Here is a 26,503-nt window from a genome sequence, read left to right on the forward strand (position 1 = left end):
GTAGTTTACCCAAAACAAAGTAATTAAGGTAATTTCCCCTTCTCCAACACACCTCCTCTCCGATCTCTCAATCCCTCTGAAGAGTCTCATTTTCTTTCCATCCAAACATCGCCCAATCCCCATGGCCGCTAATTCCCCACGCGAAGAAAATGTCTACAAGGCGAAACTCGCCGAGCAAGCCGAGCGCTACGAGGAGATGGTCAAGTTCATGGAAGCTGTCGTCTCCTCCGTCGTCGCTCCCGATGAACTCACCGTCGAGGAGCGGAATCTCCTCTCTGTCGCCTACAAGAATGTGATCGGCGCCCGCCGTGCATCCTGGAGGATCGTTTCCTCCATCGAGCAGAAAGAGGAAGGACGTGGGAACTCCGACCATGTTTCCATCATCCGCGAGTACAGAGCCAAGATTGAGGCCGAGCTTTCGGAGATTTGTGCCGGAATTTTGAAGCTTCTCGATGAGAAGCTCGTTCCGGCAACCGGAAGCGGCGATTCTAAGGTCTTCTATCTGAAGATGAAGGGAGATTACCATAGGTACTTGGCTGAGTTCAGGACTGGCGATTACAGGAAAGCTGCTGCGGAGAATACGCTCTCTGCGTATAAATCTGCTCAGGTTTGTGCTCATTTTTGTAATTTTGTGCATTTCTTTTCCTTGATTTGATGTAATTTTAGGGTTTGATTTATTTTAAATGTGATTAATACTTTTCGTAAATTTTAGTGTTCGTGTTGTTTATTTCTTTCTGCTAATATCTGGATCTGCTTCGAACTGCTTTGATTGATTACTAAACATGAGCATTAGAAATAGGATTGAATCACAGTAGAAATATATGAAAATTGTCAAGAAGATAATGGTCTCAACACTATGGGTTTTGTATTAATATTTTATTTTTTTTCAACATTTCTGTGATATAAGAAAGCAGCTGAATTTCCTGTTGGCGAAAAGTAAAATTTTGTTTGTAAATGAAATTCTGAACCACAATCACCCCTCCTAGCCTCCTCACCGCATAAACTTCAAATTTTCTTCGGTGATTTGTATTAATCCAATTCGAACAAAGTAATATTCATTGGTTCAGTTTAATTATCCTTTTCTATTCTTGTCATGCATTGCCTGGGTTTTGTTTGTATTGTTTTTTTCTTGCTTTCATATATTTACATTGCGCTTTCATATATTTACATTGGAGTTTCTGGTCTGTTATTGCTGTTATATGCATCCTTTTCTTTTCAGGACATTGCAACTTCTGAGCTCGCCCCAACTCATCCTATTCGTTTAGGATTGGCTCTGAACTTTTCCGTGTTCTACTACGAGATCTTGAATTCTCCTGATCGTGCTTGCAGTCTTGCGAAACAGGTAGGATGACAAAGGTTCAGAATTTTAGTTTAGTCGCAATAGTCATCTTGTTTATCTAAAACATTGGGGAGGTTTGTAGTTATAAATTTTATCATCTTTGTTAGTTGCATTCTTCATTTTCCCAAAAGTACCTGTGTCCGACATGTTCAGATATATGAATGACCTATGAGAGTATGGTTCTGCAAATAAATGGAAAAAACTTGGATATCCGTGGTGGAAACTCACCCATATATAATGATTATCAGAGTCCGAGTAATATAGAGCATTACTAATCCTTCTTTGCTATTCGTCTGGAGTTTCATCAAATTTGTCTTTAAATTCTATTTGGCCAACATGCTTTCTTTCTTTGCCTCAGGCTTTTGATGAAGCCATCGCAGAGATGGATACTCTTGGAGAGGATTCATACAAGGACAGCACTTTGATAATGCAACTTCTTCGTGATAACCTCACTTTGTGGACCTCAGACATGCAGGTTTGAACAACCCCGAACGTACACGCATTCATTTTCTATTTCGAATTAAGTGCTGCGATCAGTTTGTGTTTTTTATGGTGAATATTTACTAAATATTACTTGTTTTTATCGATTTAGGAGAATGGAACAGACGAAACCAAAGAAGCGTCTAAACCCGAGGATGAAAAGCAACAGTGAAATCTGTAATCTTGGAGTTAGTATCTTACTTCGCTGGTTGTTTTTGTATGGAGAAGTTGATTGGTCCATCTGTCCCTCAAGTTTACTTGCCTCTTATAAAACCTTTGAAAATACTGCTGAAAATTCATTGGCATTTCACTACTAATTTGTCTTTAGTTGAATTTTGGTATTCCTTGCATCGATCGCTAATTTTATCAACCAAAATACTAAAATTTAATAACGTGAATTTGGACTGATAATTTTATCCATAATATTAAAGAAGAATGACATATATCAACCAAATTAAAGTATAATATTAATATATCTTTTTTGGTAAAGAAGGTATGATTAATTCAGAAATCATATACAGGAAGGGTTATATATGTCTCATTAAAAAAAATTCTAACCTAATCAGAGGTAAATGGTACACACATACCGCTTAAAGAAATGAAACAAACAACCAGAAAGATAAATCAACAATCAAACCAAGACACCTTGTACTATTGCACCCGACTCATCGTAATCAGGGCCGTGGTTGAGGCGGTGCAAACTGTGTGATCGCGCAGGGCCCCAAAAAATAGACCCCAAAAAGTATATATATAATGTCGTTTTTCCAATAAACGCCACTATAGATGAATCTATTATGATGTTTTAAAAAAACGCCACTATTATTGTGGCTTTATTGATAAAAGCATTATAGATGGATCTATCGAGGCGTTTGTCAAAAAAACGCCACTATTGTTGCCCCGAAATCGAATATATCTAGAAAATAGGGGACCCTTTATAAGAATTTATACAGACCCCCGAAAACCCAACCACGGCCCTGATCGTAATAAAGTAAGGACTCCACCGGTAGGCGGAAGCTCCAAATAGTGCACCTCAAAATCCTCCCCGGTAGACATTTTAGTAACAAAATCGGACACTTGGCTACCTTTCCGAGAGACATGCATGAAATGAACCAGCCAATTCCTTTGTATGAGATCATCGATGTGAAGAAGGATGGACAGCGTCCCTTGACGGAGGCGTGGGGCTTGCAAAAGTCGGTATGCTTGGTGACAGTCAGTTTTGTTAGGAAAATAAACCGAGTACAAGTAATTTCCCTATAACCAGATTAGTGAGAATGCAAAATAAAAGCGGAAAAATAATACATGAAATTGATAACGAAGTTCAACCAATTGTGTTTACGTCTCCGGACTGCTGCAGATCTTTTACTAAGAGAGAAAATTTACAGGTGTTTACAAAATACTCACTACTCACAAGAAAACTCTCTAGTATTGGGAGAAAGAAATTATTTTTGGGATGATTTTGAAGCTAAATGGGTAAGGGTATTTATAGTATAAACTTAGGGACTAATCTTTGAAAATACCCTAAAGTGCAATGACTAAAGTGAATTTACCCATTCCTATTTTCAACAAACATCTACCAAAATTTTACCAAACTTTGAAAAACATTTTTTAAAGAAACATTTTCCAAAGTTGGTTGCCAAAGTTTGAAACTTTTAACAATCTCCCACTTGAAGACTGATTTTAATATGTCTTCACACCTCGATCAATGCAGCAGCATGTCTGGTCTTGTTATTCTAGCATGCCAACTGAAGCTGAACACAACTTCAGTTTGTCCGTAGTCACCGTCTTTGTCAACATGTCTGCTGGATTTTGAGCTCCACTAATCTTTTCAAGTTTCAAAATCCCATCTTCCAGAAGAGACCGGATAAAATAACATCTCAATTGTATGTGCTTTGTCCTGGAATGAAAAGACGGATTCTTTGCTAGATAGATAGCACTTTGACTGTCGCAATACAAGATATTGTTTTCTTGTTTCTTGCCTAACTCTTCCAAGAAACTTTGGAGCCAAACCATCTCCTTGCTGGCTTCCGTAACAGCGACATATTCTGCTTCAGTTGTGGAGAGAGCAACTATCTTCTGTAGTTGAGAAACCCAACTCACTGCAGTTCCTCCTAGAGTATAGACATACCCTGTAGTGCTCATTCTGATGTCGACATTTCCGGCTAAGTCAGCATCTACATAGCCTGTCAGTATCATATCTCCACATTTGAAACAAAGTGCTTTGTTTGTGGTACCTCAAAGATATCTGAGGATCCATTTGACTGCTTCCCAGTGTACCTTGCCCGGATTATTCATGTACCTGCTAACAACTCCCACTGCATGAGCAATATCTGGACTGGTACAAACCATGGCATACATCAGACTTCCAATTGTTGAGGCATACGGCACCTTCACCATGTGTGCACGTTCTTCCTCCGTCTTTGGTGATTGGTCTTTGGAGAGTCTGAAATGAACACCTAAAGGTGTACTTACTGGTTTAGCATCTTGCATGTTGAACCTGAAGAGTACTTTGTTGATGTACTCAGCCTGTGATAACATCAAAGTCCCCGACTTTGTGTCTCTCTTGATCATCATCCCAAGAATCTGCTTTGCAGCGCCCAGATCCTTCATAGCAAACTACTTCGACAATTTTTGCTTCAAGTTTATGATCTCTTGCATGTTTGAGCCTGCAACGAGCATGTCATCAACGTACAACAATAAAATAATGAAACTATTATCGAACCTCTTGATGTAGCAACAATGATATGCTTGGCATCTGGTAAAACCACTGCTACTCATGAAACTATCAAAGTTCTTGTACCACTGTCTAGGAGCTTGTTTTAAACCATACAAGCTCTTCTTCAACCTGCATACCAGGTTTTTCTTGCCTGCCTCTATGAAGCCTTCTGGTTGCCTCATATAGATCTCTTCCTCCAAATCACCATGAAAGAAAGATGTCTTTACATCTAACTGCTCAAGATGTAAATTCCCCGCACCTACTTTTTGCTGAAAACCTTTGACAACCAATCTTGCTTTGTAGCGTTTTCTCCCATCATGTTCTTCTTTGATCCTGTAAATCCACTTGTTATGGAGCGCTTTCTTGCCTGGTGGTAATTCAGCTAATTCCCACGTCTGATTTGACATAAGCGAGTCCATCTCATCTTTCATGGAAGACTCCCACTTGACTGAATCCTCCACCTGCATTGTTTCATCATAGCACTCTGGTTCACCATTGTCAGTCAGCAACAAATAGTGCAAAGAAGGCGATTACCGTTGGGTTGGTTTAGGAATTCTGGAGGAGCGTCTCAGTTCTGGTGTGTGTGGTTCTTCTTGAACTGCTTCAGGATTGATCTGAACATCATTTCCAGAAATCTCCTCGAACTCAGCAAATTCCTTTGTTTCAGCTTCGGTATTACTTGATTCTGCGGTTGACCTATCTTTGTACATCACATTTTCATTGAAAATGACGTCTCTGCTTCTGATGATCTTTCGATTTTCGTAGTCCCAAAACCGGTAACCGAACTCATCACCACCGTAACCAACAAAGACGCATTTGTTGGACTTGGCATCAAGTTTACTTCTTTCAGCAGAGTTTATGTGTACATAAGAAATACAACCAAACACTCTTAAGTGTGAAAGGTTTATTTCTTTCTTGCTCCAAGCTTCCTCTGGTATTCCGCCATCCAAAGGAACTGAGGGCCCACGGTTGATCAGGTAAGCTGCAGTGTTGATAGCTTCAGCCTATAGAAATTTGGGCAATCCGACATGTATCCTCATGCTTCTGGCACGTTCATTCAGAGTTCTGTTCATGCGCTCTGCTACGCCATTCTGCTGCGGTGTTATGGGAACTGTTGTCTCCATCTTGATCCCATTGTTTGCGCAGAAATCGCTAAAACTACTGTCTCTGTACTCTCCTCCATTGTCAGACCTCAACCGCTTGACTTTCAAACCAGTCTCATTTTCCACCATGGCCTTCTATTTTCTGAAGGTATCAAAGATTTCTGATTTCTTCTTCAGAAAATAAACCCACACCTTCCTTGTTAAATCATCGATGAAGGTGACATAATATAGTGAGCCTGCAAGAGATGGAACAGGGGATGGTCCCCATACATCAGTATGAACCAATTCTAACCTTTCTGCATTGGGAGTCTTGCCAATCTTTGTAAAACTGACTTTCTTTTGTTTTCCAAAGATGCAATCCTCGCATAGTCCGACATCTACATTCTTTAGATCCGGCAGCTTCCCTTTTGACAGAAGTATTTTCATTCCTTTCTCGCTCATATGGCTGAGCCTTTGGTGCCATAGGTTTGATTTTCCATCAGCATCTGCTACTGCAATGATATTCTCTAAATTTGAGGTTACATAGAGAGTACCGGTCTTCTTACCACGAGCAATGACGAGTGCTCCTTTGGTAATCTTCCATTCACAACCTGAAAAAGTTGTACTATATCCTTCTCCATCAAGCTGTCCAACAGAAATCAGATTTCTTTTGAGGCCAAGAATATGTCTCACTCCTGTCAGCTTCCAGGTGGTCTGGTTTGGCAGCTTTAGTCGGATGTCTCCTTTTCCGACGATCTTCAAGGTTTCATCATCAGCTAGATGAACCTTCCCAAAATCACCACTGACATAGTTCTCCATGATTTCTCGGCATGGGGTGGAGTGGAAAGATGCCCCTAAATCCAAGATCCATGATTCAATCGGACTGTTGACGCTTAAAATCATGGCATCACCTGTCTCCTCCGTCATGTTGGCAGATTCCTGTGCGCCGGTATTTTTCTTCGGTGCTCGGCAATCTCTTTTGAAGTGACCCTTCTTACCGCAATTATAACAGGTAAAATCTTTATTTCATGTTCTTGATTTGCCCCTTCTGGATTTTGATCTGCCACGATTTGAATTTCTTTCTGAAGTTCTCCCTCTAGACTCCGTGTGCAAGGCTAAGGAGGTTGATGCTTCACCCGATTCTCTTCGTCGAATTTCTTCACTCAATACCAGATCCCGAACATCGTCAAATTTTAATTTGCTGTTTCCCGACGAACTGCTGACTGCTGTAACAGTAGCATTCCAACTGTCTGGTAGAGATGATAAGAGAATTAAAGCTCGAACTTCATCATTGAACTCGATTTCCACTGAACTCAACTGGGTTGTGATTGTGTTGAGTTCAGTTAGGTGTTGTGCCACCGATGCCCCTTCCGCCATCCGCAAATTGAATAATCGCCTCATCAAATGAACTTTGTTTGAGGCCGATGGCTTCTTGTACATACTGGAGAGAGCCACCATAAGACCCGCCGTGGTCTTTTCCTTTGCTATGTTAAAAGCAACATTGCGGGATAACGTTAGTCGGATAACTCCGAGGGCTTGTCTGTCGAGAAGAGCCCAATCTTCATCCTTCATGCCATCTGGTTGCTTTCCTGAGAGAGATTGATATAGATTTTTCAGGTACAAAAAATCTTCAATCTGCATCTTCCAAAAGCCAAAGTCCGCACCATCGAACTTTTCAATTTTCACCTTCCATTCGTCTGCAGCCATCGCTCCCACTCGAATCTGGCTTCGTTTGGATCGTTTCTGACAATTCTTGCGAATCACCGTGTATTAGAACACCACCGTCGACAAACTCGTATTGCCGACCGAATTTCACTATTCACGAAATTCACTATTCATGTAAATAGTAATGAATAGTAACCTCACAGAAAATTTGACAAAATTCACAACCAAAAGCTCTGATTACCAGTTGTTAGGAAAATAAACCGAGTACGAGTAATTTCCCTATAACCAGATTAGTGAGAATGTAAAATAAAAGCGGAAAAATAATACTCGAAATTGATAACGAAGTTCAGCCAATTGTGCTTACGTCTCCGGACTGCTGCAGATCTTTTACTAAGAGAGAAAATTTACAGGTGTTTACAAAACACTCACTACTCACAAGAAAACTCTCTAGTATCATCTCTCCCATGCAGAGATGAAACCAATAAAGATCCCCCATAGCTCAGCTTCCACTATCGAGCAAACACCGATAAATTTAAAAACCCCCCAACAACCAATGCCCATAGCAGGCCCGGAGAACCCCACTTCACGTGGCGTTACCATTGGTCGGGTTTCTAACGCCATCCGTATTTATTTTAATCCAACCATTCCGAGGTCGCTGCCATGGAGTTCAAATAGCACGAATAATATTTCCAGTCTGCCACGTATAAGGAGCACACCTTACTTCCATTCTAGCTTCACAACAAATCTGCTGCAACCTCCTGCTTTTGGCCAAAATAGATACTGGATTATCCATCAAAACTGAAAACACCCTATTGTTCCTATCAAGCCAGATGAACCAAAGAAAGGCTCCAAATAACATGTTCCAATCAGATATATTATTCACGTATTGAGAGGCATTTTTCAGATTAGTAATCAACCAATCCTTGAAATCCATGGCAAGAAAATCTGCTAAACGATCAACTTGGACAAATACCGCCCAAATCACATGCGTACGTGGGCAACCTCGGAATACATGGTCAACGGTTTCCAACGACGCTGCACATACTGGGCAGTTTCCATCATTGGTGAAGTGGCGAAGTAACGTCGGTGGTTCGTCATTATCTTCCCCGACAGACCAACCAAATGAATATCTTTATCTTCTGCACCCCTTGATTTGAGGTGCACTACTTGGTTGTTCTGTTGGTCCTGATCGAATTTTATAAGCCGATTGGATCGAAAACTGACGATCCGAGGTTACCTGCCAACCAACAGCATCACCTTTAGCCAGTGGCGGAGGCATATAGTCTCCAGGGTGGGCACATGCCTGCCCTAGAATATAAAATTAATATATTAGTTATTCATTTTTTATATATAGGTTCACTTTTTTGCTCACCCTAATTTTTTTATGCCAAAAGATAAATTTAATTTTGTTTGGGTTTAAAAATTTATTCACTAAATTCGAATAAAAATAAAACAAAAATATATCCAATGAAAACCCAAATTCAATATGCAACTCAGTTACCCAAATTTAATATACAACCCAGACCCAATACCTTTAAACCCAACCAGCAACCGGTAATTGATCAATCTAACCCTCAATCCCCTCCAAATTCACTCTGCAGCCTATACCAGAAAACGGCAATCATTAGTTATTACAAGATTTCAGTCGGGTTAATTTTAACAAACTCAGATTATAATATATAAAAAAAAATTGTGAAAAAAAACTAAAAAATCTGGGGGGGGGAATTTCCACAAACCTGTAAAAAATTAAAGAATATTTACTAGAACAAACTAAAATAAAGAGAACAATTTTAAAGGAAAAAAAGTCAAACATTTATTGATATTTTTCGGTGATGGCGAACAATTCCGACTGTGAATCCGTACGCAGAGCAATTTCATGAATGACAAGTGGACAAAGATACTATTAGACCATCTCGATCGAACGACTGGCGACAGGTCTTCAAACGTGAAAACGATAACTCTCATGGTTTTAAAATTTAGATCTATGCAACTCTAATTATTTTTTAGAAAAACTAACCTCAGATTTGGTTGTAGCATGAAAAATCATAAAAAAATATTTTTATATTTTTACCATGATTGGAATTTCAGAGGATTTAGAAAAATTAGAAAGGTGGCTAAAGTCTAAACGATAGAATGACCTAAAATGAAATTTAGGTAAAAAAATTATTTAAACACTTACCCGAATAACTATCCAACCCGCTTTCTAAAACCTTTTAATTAGGTCCTCAAATCACAAAAATTATTTGCAATTGAGTCTTGTAATTTTTATTTCTCTCGATTTGGTTTAAGTTTACCTTCAAAGAATTTAAATCTATAACGACTTTATCAAAATAATAGACATATAAATATATTAATGCCAAACGTAAATCAAGGATTTTTTTAGTAAACAAAATCAAGGAATTAGAATATAGAAATATAGAAATATTAAATCAATACATTATCAAATCACTAAATCAAATATGTAAATACATTCTAAAAACTAATTTATTTAAATTAATTAATACATACCAAAACTAAATCTATAAATACCGAACATAATATGAAAACAATATACATATTAAATTAAAGAATTAAAATTTATAAATACTAAATCAAATCTATATCTTATAACATTCATTAATAAATGCATTCCAAAAACCAAAATAATATATTTGAATTAATTAATATATACCAAACATAAATTTAAAAAAATCAAACATAATATCAAAATAATATATATATATATATACACTAAATCAAATATTTTTTAATGCATACAAAATCAAATAATATGATCGATGGTCTTATATTAATAAATAAAATAAAAAATCATGATTTATTATAAAAAAATCAAATCTTCTTCCAACTTGAACCATGCACCTTTCCCCAAGTTCAACCAATCGACGCTCTGCAACATCCTCCTCTGATGAAACAATGCCTTCTGCAATGCATAATTGAATCAATCTATCTGCACGTATCTCGTAATCTTATGGAAAAACACTTAAATAGAGGAAACATGGATTGAAATAGGAAGGCAGATCATCATAACTCAAGGCTGGCACATCATGAGTACTTAAGCGTTTGCCTCTCTTGAGATTGTCAAGCACCATTTGCCATTCGTGTACCGTATTCTTAGTAGCCAAAATGCCTCCAAGTACAATGATGGCTAATGGCTAATGGCTAATGGCAGCCCTGCGCAGTGATGAATCATTTTCTTCCCTAATCCTTCCATTCCTGTATAAACAGTGTTTTCTGATAACAACACCAGATTGATTAATTATTTAGTGAACAAAAACAAGAAGACGAAGTTAATTATTTCTATTAATACATGATTGGTTAAATTTAAAAAGTCTAGTAATTTTTTTGAAAAAAATATAATACGAACAAATCCAAATAAAATCTTAAAAATTCAAAGTATAAAAAATATATAATTTATCTTTTAAAAAATAAAGGTAAAAATTCCAAATTCTAAAAAAAAAGAGAAAAAATAAATAATATTAAAAATTATTTTTAGATAAAAATTTTCCACTTATTTTTTATTTTTAATTAACTTCTTATTTTATTGATTAATCTAAATTTTGATATTCTTATTGAACATTACTACACAATTTTAATTTTGAGTAAATTGAAGATAAAATTAAAAAAAAATTATTTTAGAACTTGTTATTTTAATAGACAATGATAAATTTATTAATAAAATATTAATAAATAAAAAATAATAAAATATTTATTTATAAAAATTTGAAAATTCTATTCATTAAAATGCTCCAATCTTTCTTTCATAAATAGAAAACTTCTGTTAATTTATTTTTTGATATGAATAACTCAAAGAAAATATTTAATTTTTATTAGTTTATTAAGAAAATCATCAGGCTAATTAATTTTTATTTGTTTTCAATATACCATTATCATAAATTATTTTATCATTCAATACACGTTTTCTAAATCTTCTCTGTAAATGTAATCAAGACATGAAGATTCAATTAGTACATAACAAATATCTATTACTATTAAATATATGATTGTTAATTTTTTTTATTTGGAAAATTATATTGCTATTAATGAATATAACGGACTTAATAATATTTCACTTTCTCATTATTTCTCATCCACATCATCATTACTCTATTTCACCACTAATTTAATCTTAACGAAATAAAAATCATGATAAAACTATCAATCACCTGTTTGACGAAATGCTATCTTTTGAAATAATTCCCAACTTTCTTTATCGTTCAAGCATTGCAATTCATGCAGGTAACCGCTTCTGTCTGCATGTGAAACCACTTCTCTGTGTCGAGAGGTGAGCAAGAACTTACTTCTCATGTCTCTTATGACTGGAAAAGCAGGTTTAGGAAGATCCCATGCGTCTGTGCTCCATATATCATCAATAATCACCAAACATTTGTTCTTCCTCAAGAAGTCATACAACTTCTTTGCTAAAGCTTCGTCCTTTATTTTCCCGTCGGCCTCATCTAAAATTTTAAGATCATAAAGAATACCTTCCCAAACTTTTCTTTTCTGACAATGTTGAGAGACATATGCAAAAGTCAAACGACTGAAATGGTCAATGACTTGACTATTGTGATATATTCTCTTCGCAAGAGTGGTCTTTCCTAGACCACCCAAGACACATATAGACACATATAGACTGAAATCATCAACAAGTACCGACACCAATTTCTTGATATCATCAGCCAACCTGACAACATTTTCATCAGGAATATGAGGATAAGGTCGCCTCAACTCTTGCCTTTGATTTGAATAACTTGAAAAAGCTTCGTCCCTTGATTTTTCATCACCGAGTTTATAGGTCTGCAATTGTCGGGTCAAGTTGGTGATTCTGGCTGTGATTTTCTCAATCTCACATTTGGTTTGAGAGAGTAAACATCCCTCGTTGAAGATGCATGCAAATATTTTGATGACATTGGAAATGCCTCCTTTCCTTTTTGGGTGCGACTTTAAGAGCAAAAGTCTGGATCACATCTTCAGCATCATAAGCCAATTCTCTGATTTCAGCAACATGGCTGCGCACAACGTCATCGTCGAGTTTCCTCGCGTCTACTTTTTTCAGGAAGCGTTGCATCCATGTCAGCTCCCTCTGCAAATCCTCGACTTGGTCCTTCACGCCCCATAACGATGTAACTTCCATAGTTAAAAGTCTTCCAATTGTCTGGAGGACGGAGGAAATAGCTGAGAAGTCCATGATTTTTGGGAAAAGATTTTTAGTTTTTATTTGTTGGAGCAAAGACCAAAAAAGAAAGTGAAATGTTTGGCCTCAGAACACATTGAGGTTGTCAGTTTACAGTGTTGAAAGTTTGATATGTAGAATGGATTTTGGATGTGTAAGTAGTTCAAGTGATTCCCATGGTAGAGTATTGCGCATGGAAACTAATATATTCTTACTTGTTGCCTAGTCTAACTGTTAAAAGGTAAAAGCTATAGAATATACGAATACATATAAATTTTCTTTAACAATTCATTGCACCATGTTTAAGCAAAGAACAAAAGGCAAAGATAATAAAATTGGTAGAGTATTAATGTCGGTTATGGAAGCAGTTCAAGTGATTCCCATGGTGGAGAATTATGTTCCATAGCTGTAGGCTAGGCAAAGTGTTAAAGGGTAAAAGCAATAGTATAAAGATACAAATAAGTTGTTTTTTAACAATTCCTTGCACCAAGTTTAAGCCAAAGAATAAATCAAAAAAGAGAATATTAAGTTTGTTCATCAAACAAGATTGTGGTCATTATCAAAATGGCCTTTTAATCTCAGCTTCTCTTAGGGCCTGACTGGTCATTTAATCTCTATATTTTCATTATGGTTAGCTATGGGGCATGGAAGATGACATTTTGGGACATTCTTTAATATTTAATTTAGTGAGATAATGAAAAGAAAGTTGGAGGAAATTTGATGAACTATTAGAGAGAAAACAAGTTGGGTGACAGCTAAAATATATATTTATAGCATGTAGGAGTATATTTTATTAAGAAACTTGAAATTTCTCCCTCTATATATGTTTCATTCTAACCATTTAAGTCTCAAATGATCACTTCCTAAGCTGCTATATAGTTGGTTTATGTTTTAACCAGGTTTCCTCAATCTTCCAAAGAGCTCAGACTAATTTTCTCTAGCTGCATAGGCCAAACTTCTCCGAGTACCCGTGGATTCATTTCCATTGCAGCACGAAAGTCTGGCATTGATACGTAAAAAGATCTTTCTGACTGTTGCAAGTCATTCCGAGGTAACCTTTGAGACCCTAACCCGGCTGCCAGTTTTACAGGGGATGCGAGCAATCTTTTCATATATGCATCCAAGACATTAAAATGAATAAAGAAACATATATTTGACTGAACCTGGGAATTAGTCCATGTTACTTCAAAGTTATTATATCATTAAAATTTTAAATGTAAAATAATACAATATATTTAGATATTATATTAAATTTTATCATAACTATGATAAAAATGAAATAAAATATTTTACATAAAATTATATTTATGAAAATATTTCAATGAATGACAACAACACAATTATAAGTGATATATAAATTTATTAATCGCAAATTTGATGTTCATATAATAATTTTTTAAATATTATCTGAAATTATAAAAAATGTCAAAACACTCCTATAATATTGGAAGTCATATTAAAACTTAAACTTAAAAGAATAAAATTATCAAAATTTTAATCTTACCAATAGATTGAAGTGTCATTGACTAATAATTTATATTTCTACAACAATAAATGTATTTATATTTATTATATATAGTCAACCAAATAGACCAAATGTAAATTGAAAGGTACAGTTGAAGAAACAAGAATGAATTACATATAAAGATTATTATTTAATACATATATTGCATAAAAATTATTTATTCTAATTATAAAATTAGAAATTTAATAATTTAATTTTAGAGTGTTAAAATTATAAATTATAAAGTTTAAAAGGAAATTAAGAGGTCATTTTTTTAATAAAACATTTAAGTATATAAAAAAACTTTTTTTTATTTAGAACCCAACAATTACCCAAAACATTATCTTAGAATCATAGATAAGACTTGGTAAAAAAAAAGAATCTTAGAAAAGTCAAATGGATTTCCAATTATACCCTTGAAGATTTATCCCAAAAGAAAGTCGCGACTCATGAGAGAAACTACTCCCCTCTTTCCCCATAAATTTACAATTATATCCTATCCTACCTTCCAAGAAGAAACCTTGCAGAAAGGCACCATTTTCACCTGTATCTTAGTTGTCTATCAATGGCCTCTCTTTCTTCGAAATCTCAACTCATCTCTTTCAACCCTTTTCTATATATTCCATTCCAACATCCCCAGACAATCCATTCCACAAAAATATCAATTCCCAAAGTTCAATATCCTTTGTTATCACGTCAACCATGTCTGCAATTCCTCCATCGGTTTCACAAAACTCTTCGGGGTTCCATGATTTCTTTCCCGTGATGTCCAACAAGCTCGGAGGGGATGGTCTGATAGGGGAGCTCTGCAATGGATTCAGCCTGTTGATGGACAATGAGAAAGGGGTCATCACTTTTGATAGCTTTTAGAAGAATTCGGCGCTTTTGGGGTTAGAGGACTTGACGGATGATGATTTGAGGTCTATGATGGAAGAAGGTGATTTCGATGGCGATGGTGCGCTTAACCAGATGGAGTTTTGTGTGTTGATGTTCAGATTGAGCCCTGAGTTAATGGAAGCGTCTCGGTTTTTGTTAGAGGAGGCTTTCGAACATGAATTCAAGGATTTCCATTGATACCTTTTGGTACTCTTAGTTTCTTGTTTCATCCTGTATCTAATGAAATCGTTGAATATACAGAAAAAATAGAAAAGGAAAAAATTTTAATCAAAATTTTACATTTGTGTGGTAAACTTTTGTTAATGAAATTTGTCTTTCGAGCATTAATTGTTTAGGGTAAAGTATAGTAAATTGAAATTTTATAAGAGAAAATAACCTCGGTGACCAAAAATCCCATATAATATACGATTTTAACCAACTTTTTCCGGATTTGCCAAAATGACCAACAAAATCGCAATGCGATCGCTAATTTGCAACGCGATCTCCATTATCGCAAATTCGCGTTGCATTTTCGCAATGCGATAGTTGAAAATCGCGTTGCGATGGTCTACAGTATCGTTGCGATTTTCCCAATTCGCAATGCGAATAAGTAAATCGCAACGCGAATTGGGAAAATCGCAATGCGATACTGACTATCGCAATACGATACTGACTATCGCAATGCGATAATAAAAAATCGCAACGAGATACTTACTTTCGCAACGCGATACTGTCTTTCGCAACGCGATAATACATAATCGCAATGCGATTTTCAAAGCGCCATTAGTATCCTGGCCAAGTATTTTATTTTTAAATTCCAAACATGAATATTAATATATTGGAACACTGAACTGTCCACAGTATATCCCGTAATCGCAACTCATAACCTAAAACCTAAAATCACAACTCAGTCCCATCTCCATCTCTCACTCTCTCACCCATCTCCGACGAAATCCGTCCCCATCTCCGGCGAAATCCGTCTATCTAAATCTCTCAGAGCCACCCTCACAATCAGAAATGGAAAATCAACCAAATTAACCAATGAGGATTAGTTTTTTTAATTATTTTCTTTTTGAAATTTTTGCATTATTATTAGGTTTTTCATATTGAAATTGATGATAAGTTTACTGGTAATTTCAATAATAGATTAACCATTTCACTTAGATTGCTTATTAAATCAACCAAGAATCGCAACGCGAAATGCAAATCGCAACGCGATTTTAGTTTCGCGTTGCGATTCTCTCGTTGCGATAGTCATTTTCGTGTTGCGATTTTCATTTTCAGAAACTATTCTTCTTCTGCAAATTGAAACTTGAATGAATTGCATTACTTCAACCAAAAAACAAAGACAAATACGAAATTCACAGTGTTGCATATTTAAGTTTGAAGAATAAACTACTACTATTTATGTTTATTATTGTTTTTGGTATATCTTCACAGTGTAGTTTTTGGTATATCTAATTTAGTATGTTTATTGTTTTTGTAGAACTTTTATTCGGCTCAATTGACCTTGAGAAATAAAGTCAGCCTGGCCAAAACAATTGCGTCGAAGCTTTCACCTGCACAAAGAAAAATGTTTGAGGATACATGCTTCGGGCCATGGCTGAAAGTACAACATCCCGGTGGAGATGCGATGTTGACACACCTGTTTCTTCAAACCATGACTAGAGATCTACCAGAGACTATACAACGTCGTGATGAAGAGATATGGTTTGATTTTCCACCGGCGTATACGTGTTTTGGGCGGGAGGAGTTTTGCTTAATCACCGGTCTACGCTTCGGACACGATGATGTAGGTCGGTACACTAGACACATTACCCGCCCATCATGGCTATCCCGGGTTTTTCCTGAGCTAGAGAGGCCGAGTCTACACGTAGAAGACCTGACAAGATTTTTGAATAATAAAGATGGTTTTACTCGGATGGATGACGTCGACGTTGTCCGAGTATGCCTTCTAATTCTTTTGCATGCCGGCTTTTTAGGCAGAGAGGCCAGACAACCTATTCCAAATGATCTAATCAAATTGGTAGAAGACCTAAATGCGTGGAACCTGTTTCCGTGGGGCTCGTATTTATGGAAAGCTACATGGAATAAGTTATCGTCTGCCTTGGATGATCGAAAAAGTTTACATGGCGATGGATCCAAATACACTTTGACAGGCTTTATTTGGGCCTTTAAGGTAAGAATTTTTATATAATGTTTCCAAAATTATAAGTAATTATTTAACAATTACTAATGTTTGTTATTATATTGTTTGTAGATTTGGATATTTGAGGCCTTTCCCGCCATGAAGACATATGCAATAAAAACTTCAAATAATATTCCCAGGGCTATTTCCTGGAAGAGGAAACGAACCTTGCAATGGGAAGATTTACTACGGTATACGACAATAAATAATGTAAGTTAACATAAATACTACCATATGTTTATAAACAAGTTATTACTAGTACACATTTAACTTTGTTTGAGCTTTTATATTGTTAGGATGCCAACACTCCTCTACAGAGGCTGACACCCACGGAAGCTGAGCTTGCCACTGATTGGTGGCAAGCTAGTAAGCGTTTTTTTGATGGAACGGTTGATGAGAAGCCTCCACTTCGGGAGCCATCACCTCGCCCAGAGCTATCACCTCACCCAGAGCCATCATCTGATCGACCCGGCTATACACCTCCACAACGACAGCCATCACCTATTCTGTCACATCATCGAGCGTCTTCTCTACCATCACCGCAAGATAGGCGACCGACAAAGATGCCACGACGTTTATCTCCCTGTTCTCCACCTCCACCTCAACGGGATGAGTTAGGGGAGTTACGTGATGAGGTCAATACCTTGCGTGAGGAGGTCGGTACTTTACGCAAAGACGATGGTGCATGGCGTGTTGAGGTGTCTACATTACGCGGTGAGGTAGCCGCTCTACGTGAGATGGTAGCATCGTTGCAGAATGAGGTTCATACTCTACGCAACGAGGTAAGTTTAAGATTTTTCATACTCGTAATTCATTCGGTTGCTGCCAATCTGTTTTTGTTAGTATTTGTTTTTGGTTTTGTTTTTGTCTTTTGGTTGAAGTAATGCAATCCATTCAAGTTTCAATTTGCAGAAGAAGAATAGTTTACTTTCGCAACACGAAAATGACTATCGCAACGCGGAAATGGCTATCGCAATGCGAAATGAAAATCGCAACGACAAAATCGCAATGCGAAATGAAATCGCAACGACAAAATCGCAACGCGAAATGAAAATCGCAATGCGATTTGTGTTTCGCGTTGCGATTTTGTCGTTGTGATTTCATTTCGCGTTGCGATTTTGTCGTTGCGATTTTCATTTCGCATTGCGATAGCCATTTCCGCGTTGCGATAGTCATTTCGCGTTGCGATTTTAAGTTTCGTGTTGCGAAAGTAAACTATTCTTCTTCTGGAATGTTTATATATGTTGTCCTTTTAAATGTTTATATAAGTGCTTACTTCTGGAATGTTATCTGAGCATTTTGTGAACTATGATAGAATAATGATTTAGGTGAATACAATGCTAGTTTGAAACATATTTGTCTTTGTTTAATATCATGTCTGTTTATTTACTGATTTATGTATTAATTTTTTTTAGCGGCCCGATAAGGTGGATGCTTTACGTCGGGTTTTCCTTGCACGACGGAGTTCACGCATCAGACGGCGTGGATGTGCTATTACGTCTCCGTTCACCCCAATGGTGCGAAGACTCCGCAAGAAGAAGCCCGACTCACCGGTCATCCCTCAAGAGTCCCCTCCAATCGTTCAAGAGGCCCCTATTCTCCCTCAAGATTCCCCCCCACCGTTCAAGAGGCCACTGTCATCGTTGAAGAGGTCCCTCCCACCATTCCAGAGCCCGATTCACATGGGGTAATATATCGAAGTATTGAGAAACCCCCACCGGTTCCGGACATGATGGATGAGAGTTGGCTCTCGTATGAGTTACCGGCTAGTACCCTTCCGGTATCTGAAGTGGAGAGGAGACAACTACTGGAAACAATTTTGGATAATACCCTTTGGGCTAAGACCGCAGTTGATTTTTATCTACATGAGCGGAGCCAAGGGTGTTACACTGACATCAGTAAACTCAACGATGAAATGTTTTTGTTGCTTGATCGGTCTTGGTGGGGTGTGCTATTAGGGGTTGAAGACAGTGGCTATTTGGATGGGGAGGTAAGACTATATTTGTCTTATATATGATTTTGATTAATTTGTTTAAAAATTAATGTAATTCACTAATATATGTATTTTTTTGTAAAACAGCATATCGATGCGTGGGTGTCACGTCTACTAATAATAAGGAAGCTTAGGAAAAATAAAAAAAATTCGCTATATACAATAATGCCAACGGCTTTTCACGCAGTTCACTTGAAGAATCAACGAGATGAATCATTTTTGTTGGGCAATGGACAAGCTAAACTTTATCCTGCATGGTGGGAGGTCGATACGGTTAGTGTTTATTTTTTAAATTTTTTAAAGGTGTTCATAAATAAGTGCGCAAATAAATGAATTATTACTTATGATCGCAGGTGTTTATCCCTGTTTTGGAATGTCGTCACTGGCTTCTCGTCCAACTTCAGCTCCCATCCCTGAAGATAATAGTGTATGACAGCATGATCAATTACATATCACTGTCTGATTTGAGAGATATTTTCAAGGGATGGAGCTCTCATTTGGCTAAATTCTTGGATGGGATTAAGTATTGGAGTCATTCTGGACACAAGAAGCCAAAGAAGTTCAATGTCACAGTTGTCAGAGACGAGACCGCGCCACAGCAATCGCCGGGAGCCAGAGGGGATTGTGGTCCTCTCGTATGCCTTTGCTTGGCGCGTTTGACGACGGGAAGCACAGAGTTTTTACCTCCCACCGATAGAGATAGAGCTGCAGTAGGCTTGTGGTTTCGGTATTATATGGCTAGAGCAATATATTCGAGACGCTGCCTACCTGCATCCGCGTTATGAAGTGTCCATTGTTAATTGGTAAGTCAAATGCAAGTTTTGTTAACATATATACTCCTTTTGGTTTGAAAATGTTTGGTTAAGTACCTAGAATTCAATAATTTGTTGTTTGTAGGTTTTAGATGTGTAGGAAGTCTTGTTTGAGCAAATGTTTGGTTTCTGCAGGTTAATCCTTAAGTGAGTTGCGTGAAATGGATGTACGGGGTCACAAAGTTGTTGATTCATTGATTCAATAATTGATGAAGAAATAAGAATTATTATTATTATTTGATTGTTTAATTGATTTGTAAAAGATGATTTGTAAATCTTGATTTGTTTAATTGATGTGTACATAATTTGTGTTGAAATGTAATAGTTGATTTGTTGATTTTCAATCTGCTTTATGTTGAAGGCAAAACAGACTATCGCAACGCGAAATGGCTATCGCAACGAAAAAATCGCAATGCGAAAATCGCAATGCGAAATGAAAATCGCAATGCGAAAATCGCAATGCGAAATGAAAATCGCAATGCGAAATGAAAATCGCAACGAGAAAATCGCAATGCGATTTTCATTTCGCATTGCGATTTTCTCGTTGCGATAACCATTTTCGCGTTGCGATAGCCATTTTCGCGTTGCGATAGTCAAATGAATGTCTAATAAGTGATGACAACTGAACAGATCATAGCAATGTTCAAACTCAAGTTACTAATACATGCCTAACTGAAAATGTTAAAAGTGCACACATAAAATACACATAATGCAAGTTTTGTTAACATATATACTCCTTTTGGTTTGAAAATGTTTGGTTAAGTACTTAGAATTCAATAATAATATTTAAAAGTTTATGCATGTTAATCCTCGTTGCCTTTTTCATTTCGCATTGCGATTCTATCGTTGCGATTTGCATTTCGCATTGCGATGGTCAAATGATTGCCTTTCGCAACGCGATTCTGACTTTCGCAACGAGATAATACAGAATCGCAATGCGAGTTTCAAAGTTCGCAACATGTTTTAGTTTCGCAAGCCAAATTTTGAGTGTATATATATACGCAGCAGCAACAACTCATAACCTAAATCCCTAAATCGCAACTCATTCCATCTCCATCTATCACTCTCTCCGGCGACATTCGTTCCAATATCCAACGACATCCTTCCCCATCCGTCAACAGGTCTTAGTTTCGCATCTCGTTTGTTTAGTTACAACCATGAAATCATCTAATATTGATCATGTTTGGATAGATTTGTGTTTTGGAGGGTCATGGGAGAATGTTCATGGTGTTTTACAATATATGCCTTTACCCATGAATCTTCAACTAAAACTGTCATTAAAGAAGTTAACTTATGAAACCCTAATGTTACGTGTTTCAAAGAAATTGAATTTAGAGCCCCTAAGTGGATTTAGGCTATCTTATCAGAGAAATGGTAAAGTTTATTTGTTAACCGACAATGAAGATGTTGGACGATTCATTGCTTACATTAATGTTTCAAGTGATGATGTTACATTGTATGTTGTTGAACCTAGAAGTAGTATTGTTGGGTCAGTAGCGGGTAGTAATCAACTAAGTGGGTCAAAAAACCCACAGCCTTTCTCTAATCCAAATCCAAATCAACTTTCAGCACCAAATTCCAGTTTTCGTATTGACCAATTAGACGATGATGAGCCAAGAGAAAAAATTGTGAGTACTAGTCAGTATTCGAAATTTGATCTTGGTCAATACCCAGACTTTGATATTGGTCAATACACAGATTTTGATGATGTTTCAGAAGAAGAAACAGACCCTGCGTGTAATGATTTTGATATTGGTCAATACCCGAATTTTGATGATGAAACACCCGTTGCCGAGGAAGATGTTGTTGATGATAATGAGGAGGAAGTTACGACTGTGAATGACATGTTGAACATCCATTCTGTAATTCATATAATCCTGAAGAAGAAAAAGAAGAAGAAAAAGTCCCCGAAGAAAAGAAAATGCCACGGGAGTATAACTGGAATATGCCAGAATTACTTCAGTTACCGGAAGAAGAGTTGGCAAAGAAAGCAGTTGATTGTTACACAAAAGTTATTCGTATCAAGAAAGATGATTGTTTTGATACAAAGGAAGACTTGAAGATAGCTTTGTATACGAAATGTGTGGAAGATGGCTATCAACTAAAAGTTAACAAATCAAGCAAAGATCGTTTCGAAACAAGGTGTACGATTGACAAAAACTGTACGTGGCGTATGATTGCAAAGAGGATAAAAGATTGCGCAATGTTTCAAGTTAGGACTTTTATTGATAAACATACATGTTCAAGAACCCAAGTTTTTCCTCACCATAGACAGTCAAACAAAAAGGTGTTGGGTGGTTTTCTGGCTGAGTTAATGTTTTTGAATGGCAGGGTATATCGGGGACATGAAATTATGACTGACATGAATGCTCGGTTCAAGATTAGTATATCATATTCTCAAGCTTGGAGAGCCAAATGTTATGTCTTGGAATTGTTGAGGGGGTCGCCAGAAGCATCGTTTGCCCAACTGTCGGCTTATTGTCACAATTTAAAGCTGAAAAATCCTGGGTCGGTAACTCATATCAAAACAGATAGAGATGGATGCTTTGAGTTGTTGTTTATCGCCATTGGTGCTGCGGTTAGTAAATCAATATAATTATGTTGACTCATTTCTGTTAGTTACATGCATTTAAAATTTAAATGATTATATTTCTTGTGTATATTATTTTGTAGATTTGTTCGTTTATTACTTGCATGCGCCCAGTTATTATAGTTGACGGAGCACATTTGAAAGGTCGATACCTTGGAGTAAACTTATTAGCAGTAGCCATGGATGCTAACAATGGGATATTGCCAATAGCTTACGGGGTTGGCAAATCTGAAACCTCTGATTCATGGACATGGTTTATGGGGCATCTTAGGGATTGCATAGGTCCTATTCGCAATCTGACAATCATATCCGATAGGGCAAACTCAATTGACAACGCTGTTAGAAGGTGTTTCCCAGATGCTTTTCATGGATTTTGTGGTGTTCATTTGTATAGAAATCTAAAATCAAGGTCTGCTGGTATAAAAAAGCACAAATGGACATACTGGAAGGCTGTAAAGGCTTATCGGGAAGTGGATTTCAATAAGCATATAAACTGTTTAAGACGTGTTTTGCCTCAGTGTGCTCAAACACTAGAAGATGTCGGGTTTGAAAGATGGTCAAGAGTACATCAACTTGGAGCAAGATATGGTTTCATGACGTCTAATAGTGCAGAATCAATTAACGCTCTAAGTCGTCATTCCCGGAAATTACCCATTACTATGTTAATGGAGTTTTTTCGAGCCTCTATTCAACAGTGGTACTACAAGAAAAGAAACCATGCAGGTATTATTTCTTTGAATTCGTAACTTATCATATATTTTACTAAGTATTATTTATTTAAATTTACAGGAACATTGGAACATCGTGTTACACCATGGACTGAAAAAAAGATAACGAAACGTGTTGTGAAGTCAACGTCATGGAGAGTTGAACCATGTTCAAACACTTTGTTTGAAGTACTGGATAATAACTTAAATGGGCTTGTCGATCTAAATGCAAGGACGTGTAGTTGTATGAAATGGCAAACATCTGGTTATCCATGTGGCCATGTTATAAAAGTTGCTCTTCATCTAAACCAAGATGATTCAAGCACATACGCTATGGATTGCTACACTACAGAAGTATATCGACAGACTTATGCCGAGATTGTCTACCCTATTTCACATCCTTCTGAGTGGGACATACCAGATGACTTACAAACAGTTTTGCCACCAGCCATGGACAGAAGGCTACCTGGCCGACCAAAAAGTCACGATCGTATACCGTCTAAGGGTGAAGAGAAGAAGAGATCGACATGTAGTCGGTGCAAGGAAAGTGGTCATACAAGGTTGACATGTGGATCACCAGTGCCATCACAATCATCTTTTCCTCTACCAAAATATGGATCATCATCAAAATCCAAAGCTCATATGGTGTCAAGAAAAAGGCAATCAAAATCGCAATCATCTTTAAAATCCCAATCACAACTGGCTTCACCTTTTGGGACTGTTAACTTAGGTGATTTTTAAATGCAAACGTTGTATTATGTAGATTTTATGTGTGAACTTTTAACATTTTCAGTTAGGCATGTATTAGTAACTTGAGTTTGAAAATTGCTATGATCTGTTCCAGTTGTTATCACTTAATAGGCAATCATCTTAATGTCCATCGCAACGCGGAAATTACTATCGCAATGCGAAATGAAAATCGCAACGAGATAATAGCAATGCGAAATGAAAATCGCAACGCTAATTTCGCATTGCGATAGTACTTTTTGCCCTCAACATAATGCAGATTGAAATCAACAAAATCAACCATTACATTTCAATCAATTAAACAAGCACAAATAAGAATTATGTTAACATCAATTAAACAAATCAACTTTTACAAATCACCTTTTACAAATCACCTTTAACAAATCAATTAAACAATCAAAAAATAAGCAATAATTATTAGAGAAAATAACACTTCTACTATTGAATCAACTTTTGCAGCCATACATTATTTTCACGCAGCTCACTTCTGAGATTAACCTGCATAAACCAAACATTTGCTCAAACAACACTTTCTACACATCTAAAACCTACAAACAGCAAATTATTGAATTCTAGGTACTTAACCAAACATTTTCAAACCACAAGCCTATAAACATACCAATTGTTTATGAACATTTTTATAACGCGGATGCAGGTAGGCAGCGTCTCGTATATATCGATCTAGCCATATAATGTCGAAACCACAAGCCTACTGCAGCTCTATCTATATCGGTGGGAGGTAGATACTTTATACTTCCTGTGATCAAACGGTCCAACGCCAAGCATACGAGAGGACCACAATCCCCTCTGGGTCCTTTCGTTTGTTGTGGTGCGGTCTCGTCTCTGCTAACTGTAATATTGAGCTTCTTTGGCTTCTTGTTTCTAGAACGAGTTCAATAATTTATCGCATCCAAGTATTTAGCCAAATAAGAGCTCCATCCCTTAATAATATCTCTTAAATCAGCCAATGATATGTAATTTATCATGCTGTCATATACTATTGCCTTAAGGGATGGGATCTGAAGCTCGACGAGAAGCCAATGGTTACGTTCCAAAACAGGGATAAACACCTGCAATCATAAGTAATAATTCATTCATTTGCGCACTTATTTATGAATACCTTTAAACTCAATCTAAAATAAACACTAACCTTATCGACCTCCCACCATGCAGGATAAAGTTTAGCTTGTCCATTGCCCAACGCAAATGATTCATCTCGTTGATTCTTCAAGTGAACTGCGTTAAAAGCCGTCGGCATTATTGTATACCGTGTATTTCTTTTATTTTCCTTAAGTTTCCTAATTATTAGTAGACGTGACACCCACGCATCGATATGTTGTTTTACAAAAAAATACATATATTAGTGAATTACATTAATTTTTAAACAAATTAATCAAATGAAAATATAAGAAAAATATAAGACTTACCCCTCCATCGAAATAGCCATTGTCTTCGACCCCTAATAATACGCCCCACCAAGACCGATCAAGCAACAAATAGATATCATCATTGAGCTTGCATATGTCAGTGAAACACCCCTGGCTTCGCTCATGTAGATAAAAATCAACTGCGGTCTTAGCCCAAAGGGTGTTATCCAGAATTGTGTCCGGTAGTTGTTTCCTCTCCTCTTCAGATACCGGTATGGTACTGGCCGGTAACTCATACGAGAGCCAACTTGAATCCATCATGTCCGACACGTCAGAGGGTTTCTCAAGAATCCTACATATGACGCCATGTGAATCGGGCTCTTGAATGGTGGGAGGGACCTCTTCAACGATGACAGTGGCCTCTTGAACGGTGGGAGGGGACTCTCGAGGAATGATAGGGGCCTCTTCAACGATAGGAGTGGACTCTTGAGGGATGATAGGCGAGTCGGGCTTCTTCTTGCGGTGTCTTCGCACTATTGGGGTATACGGAGACTTAATAGCACGTGCACGCCGTCTGATGCGTGAACTCTGTCGTGCAAGAAAAACCCGACGTAAAGCATCCACCTTATCGGTCCGCTAAATAAAAATACAAATATCAGTAAATAAACAGACATGATATTTAAACAGTGAAAACAAAGATAAATATTTCAAACTTTCAACCAAAAGACAAAACAAAGACAAATACTAACTTCACAGTGTTAAAGTAAAAAGTTTAGCAGTTTTGGCAGCAACCGAATAAATTTACTAAGCAATCTAAGTGAAATGGTTAATTTAAGTGAAATTACGAGTAAATTTATCATCAAGTTAAATATGAAAAATCTTAAACTTACCTCGTTGCGTAGAGTATGAACCTCATTCTGCAACGATACTACCATCTCACGTAGAGCGGCAACCTCACCACGTAAAGTAGACACCTCCACACGCCATGCACCATCGTTATCGCGTAGAGTACCGATCTCCTCACGCAAGGCATTGACCTCATCACATAACTCCCTTGACTCATCCCGTGGAGGTGGAGAACAGGGAGATAGAAGTCGTGGCATCTTTGTCGGTCGCCTATCATGAGGTGATGGTGGAGAAGAGACTCGATGATGTGACGGGATAGGTGATGGCTCTCGTTGTAGAGGTGTATAGTCGGGTCGATCAGGTGATGGCTCTGGGTGAGGTGATGGCTCTCGAAGTGGAGGAAGTGGAGGCTGCTCATCATTCG

The 26,503-nt window shown here is 37.1% G+C and overlaps 1 protein-coding gene and 1 pseudogene across 1 annotated transcript; both read left to right on the forward strand.

Moving 5' to 3' along the window:
* The first annotated feature begins 46 nt into the window (after positions 1-46).
* LOC120127977 (14-3-3-like protein) lies at positions 47-2,152 on the forward strand. Its single transcript, XM_039145766.1, has 4 exons — positions 47-607; positions 1,220-1,342; positions 1,698-1,814; positions 1,932-2,152. The coding sequence occupies exons 1-4, from the start codon at positions 122-124 to the stop codon at positions 1,989-1,991; spliced, it is 786 nt and encodes a 261-aa protein (XP_039001697.1). The 5' UTR covers positions 47-121; the 3' UTR covers positions 1,992-2,152.
* A 12,318-nt stretch (positions 2,153-14,470) lies between these two features.
* LOC120127984 lies at positions 14,471-15,122 on the forward strand (annotated as a pseudogene).
* The last annotated feature ends 11,381 nt before the right edge of the window (positions 15,123-26,503 follow it).

The sequence above is a fragment of the Hibiscus syriacus genome, unplaced genomic scaffold (genome assembly GCF_006381635.1).
Source record: "Hibiscus syriacus cultivar Baekdansim isolate YM2019G1 unplaced genomic scaffold, ASM638163v2 tig00110474_pilon, whole genome shotgun sequence".
NCBI classification, from domain to species: domain Eukaryota; kingdom Viridiplantae; phylum Streptophyta; class Magnoliopsida; order Malvales; family Malvaceae; genus Hibiscus; species Hibiscus syriacus.

Excerpts from the sequence above, each read along its gene's own strand:
- LOC120127977 (XM_039145766.1), top strand. The coding sequence starts at position 122 with ATGGCCGCTAATTCCCCACGCGAAGAAAATGTCTACAAGGCGAAACTC. Across the intron at positions 1,343-1,697 it reads CTTGCAGTCTTGCGAAACAG|GCTTTTGATGAAGCCATCGC; the intron begins GTAGGATGACAA and ends TCTTTGCCTCAG. Across the intron at positions 1,815-1,931 it reads TGTGGACCTCAGACATGCAG|GAGAATGGAACAGACGAAAC; the intron begins GTTTGAACAACC and ends TTATCGATTTAG.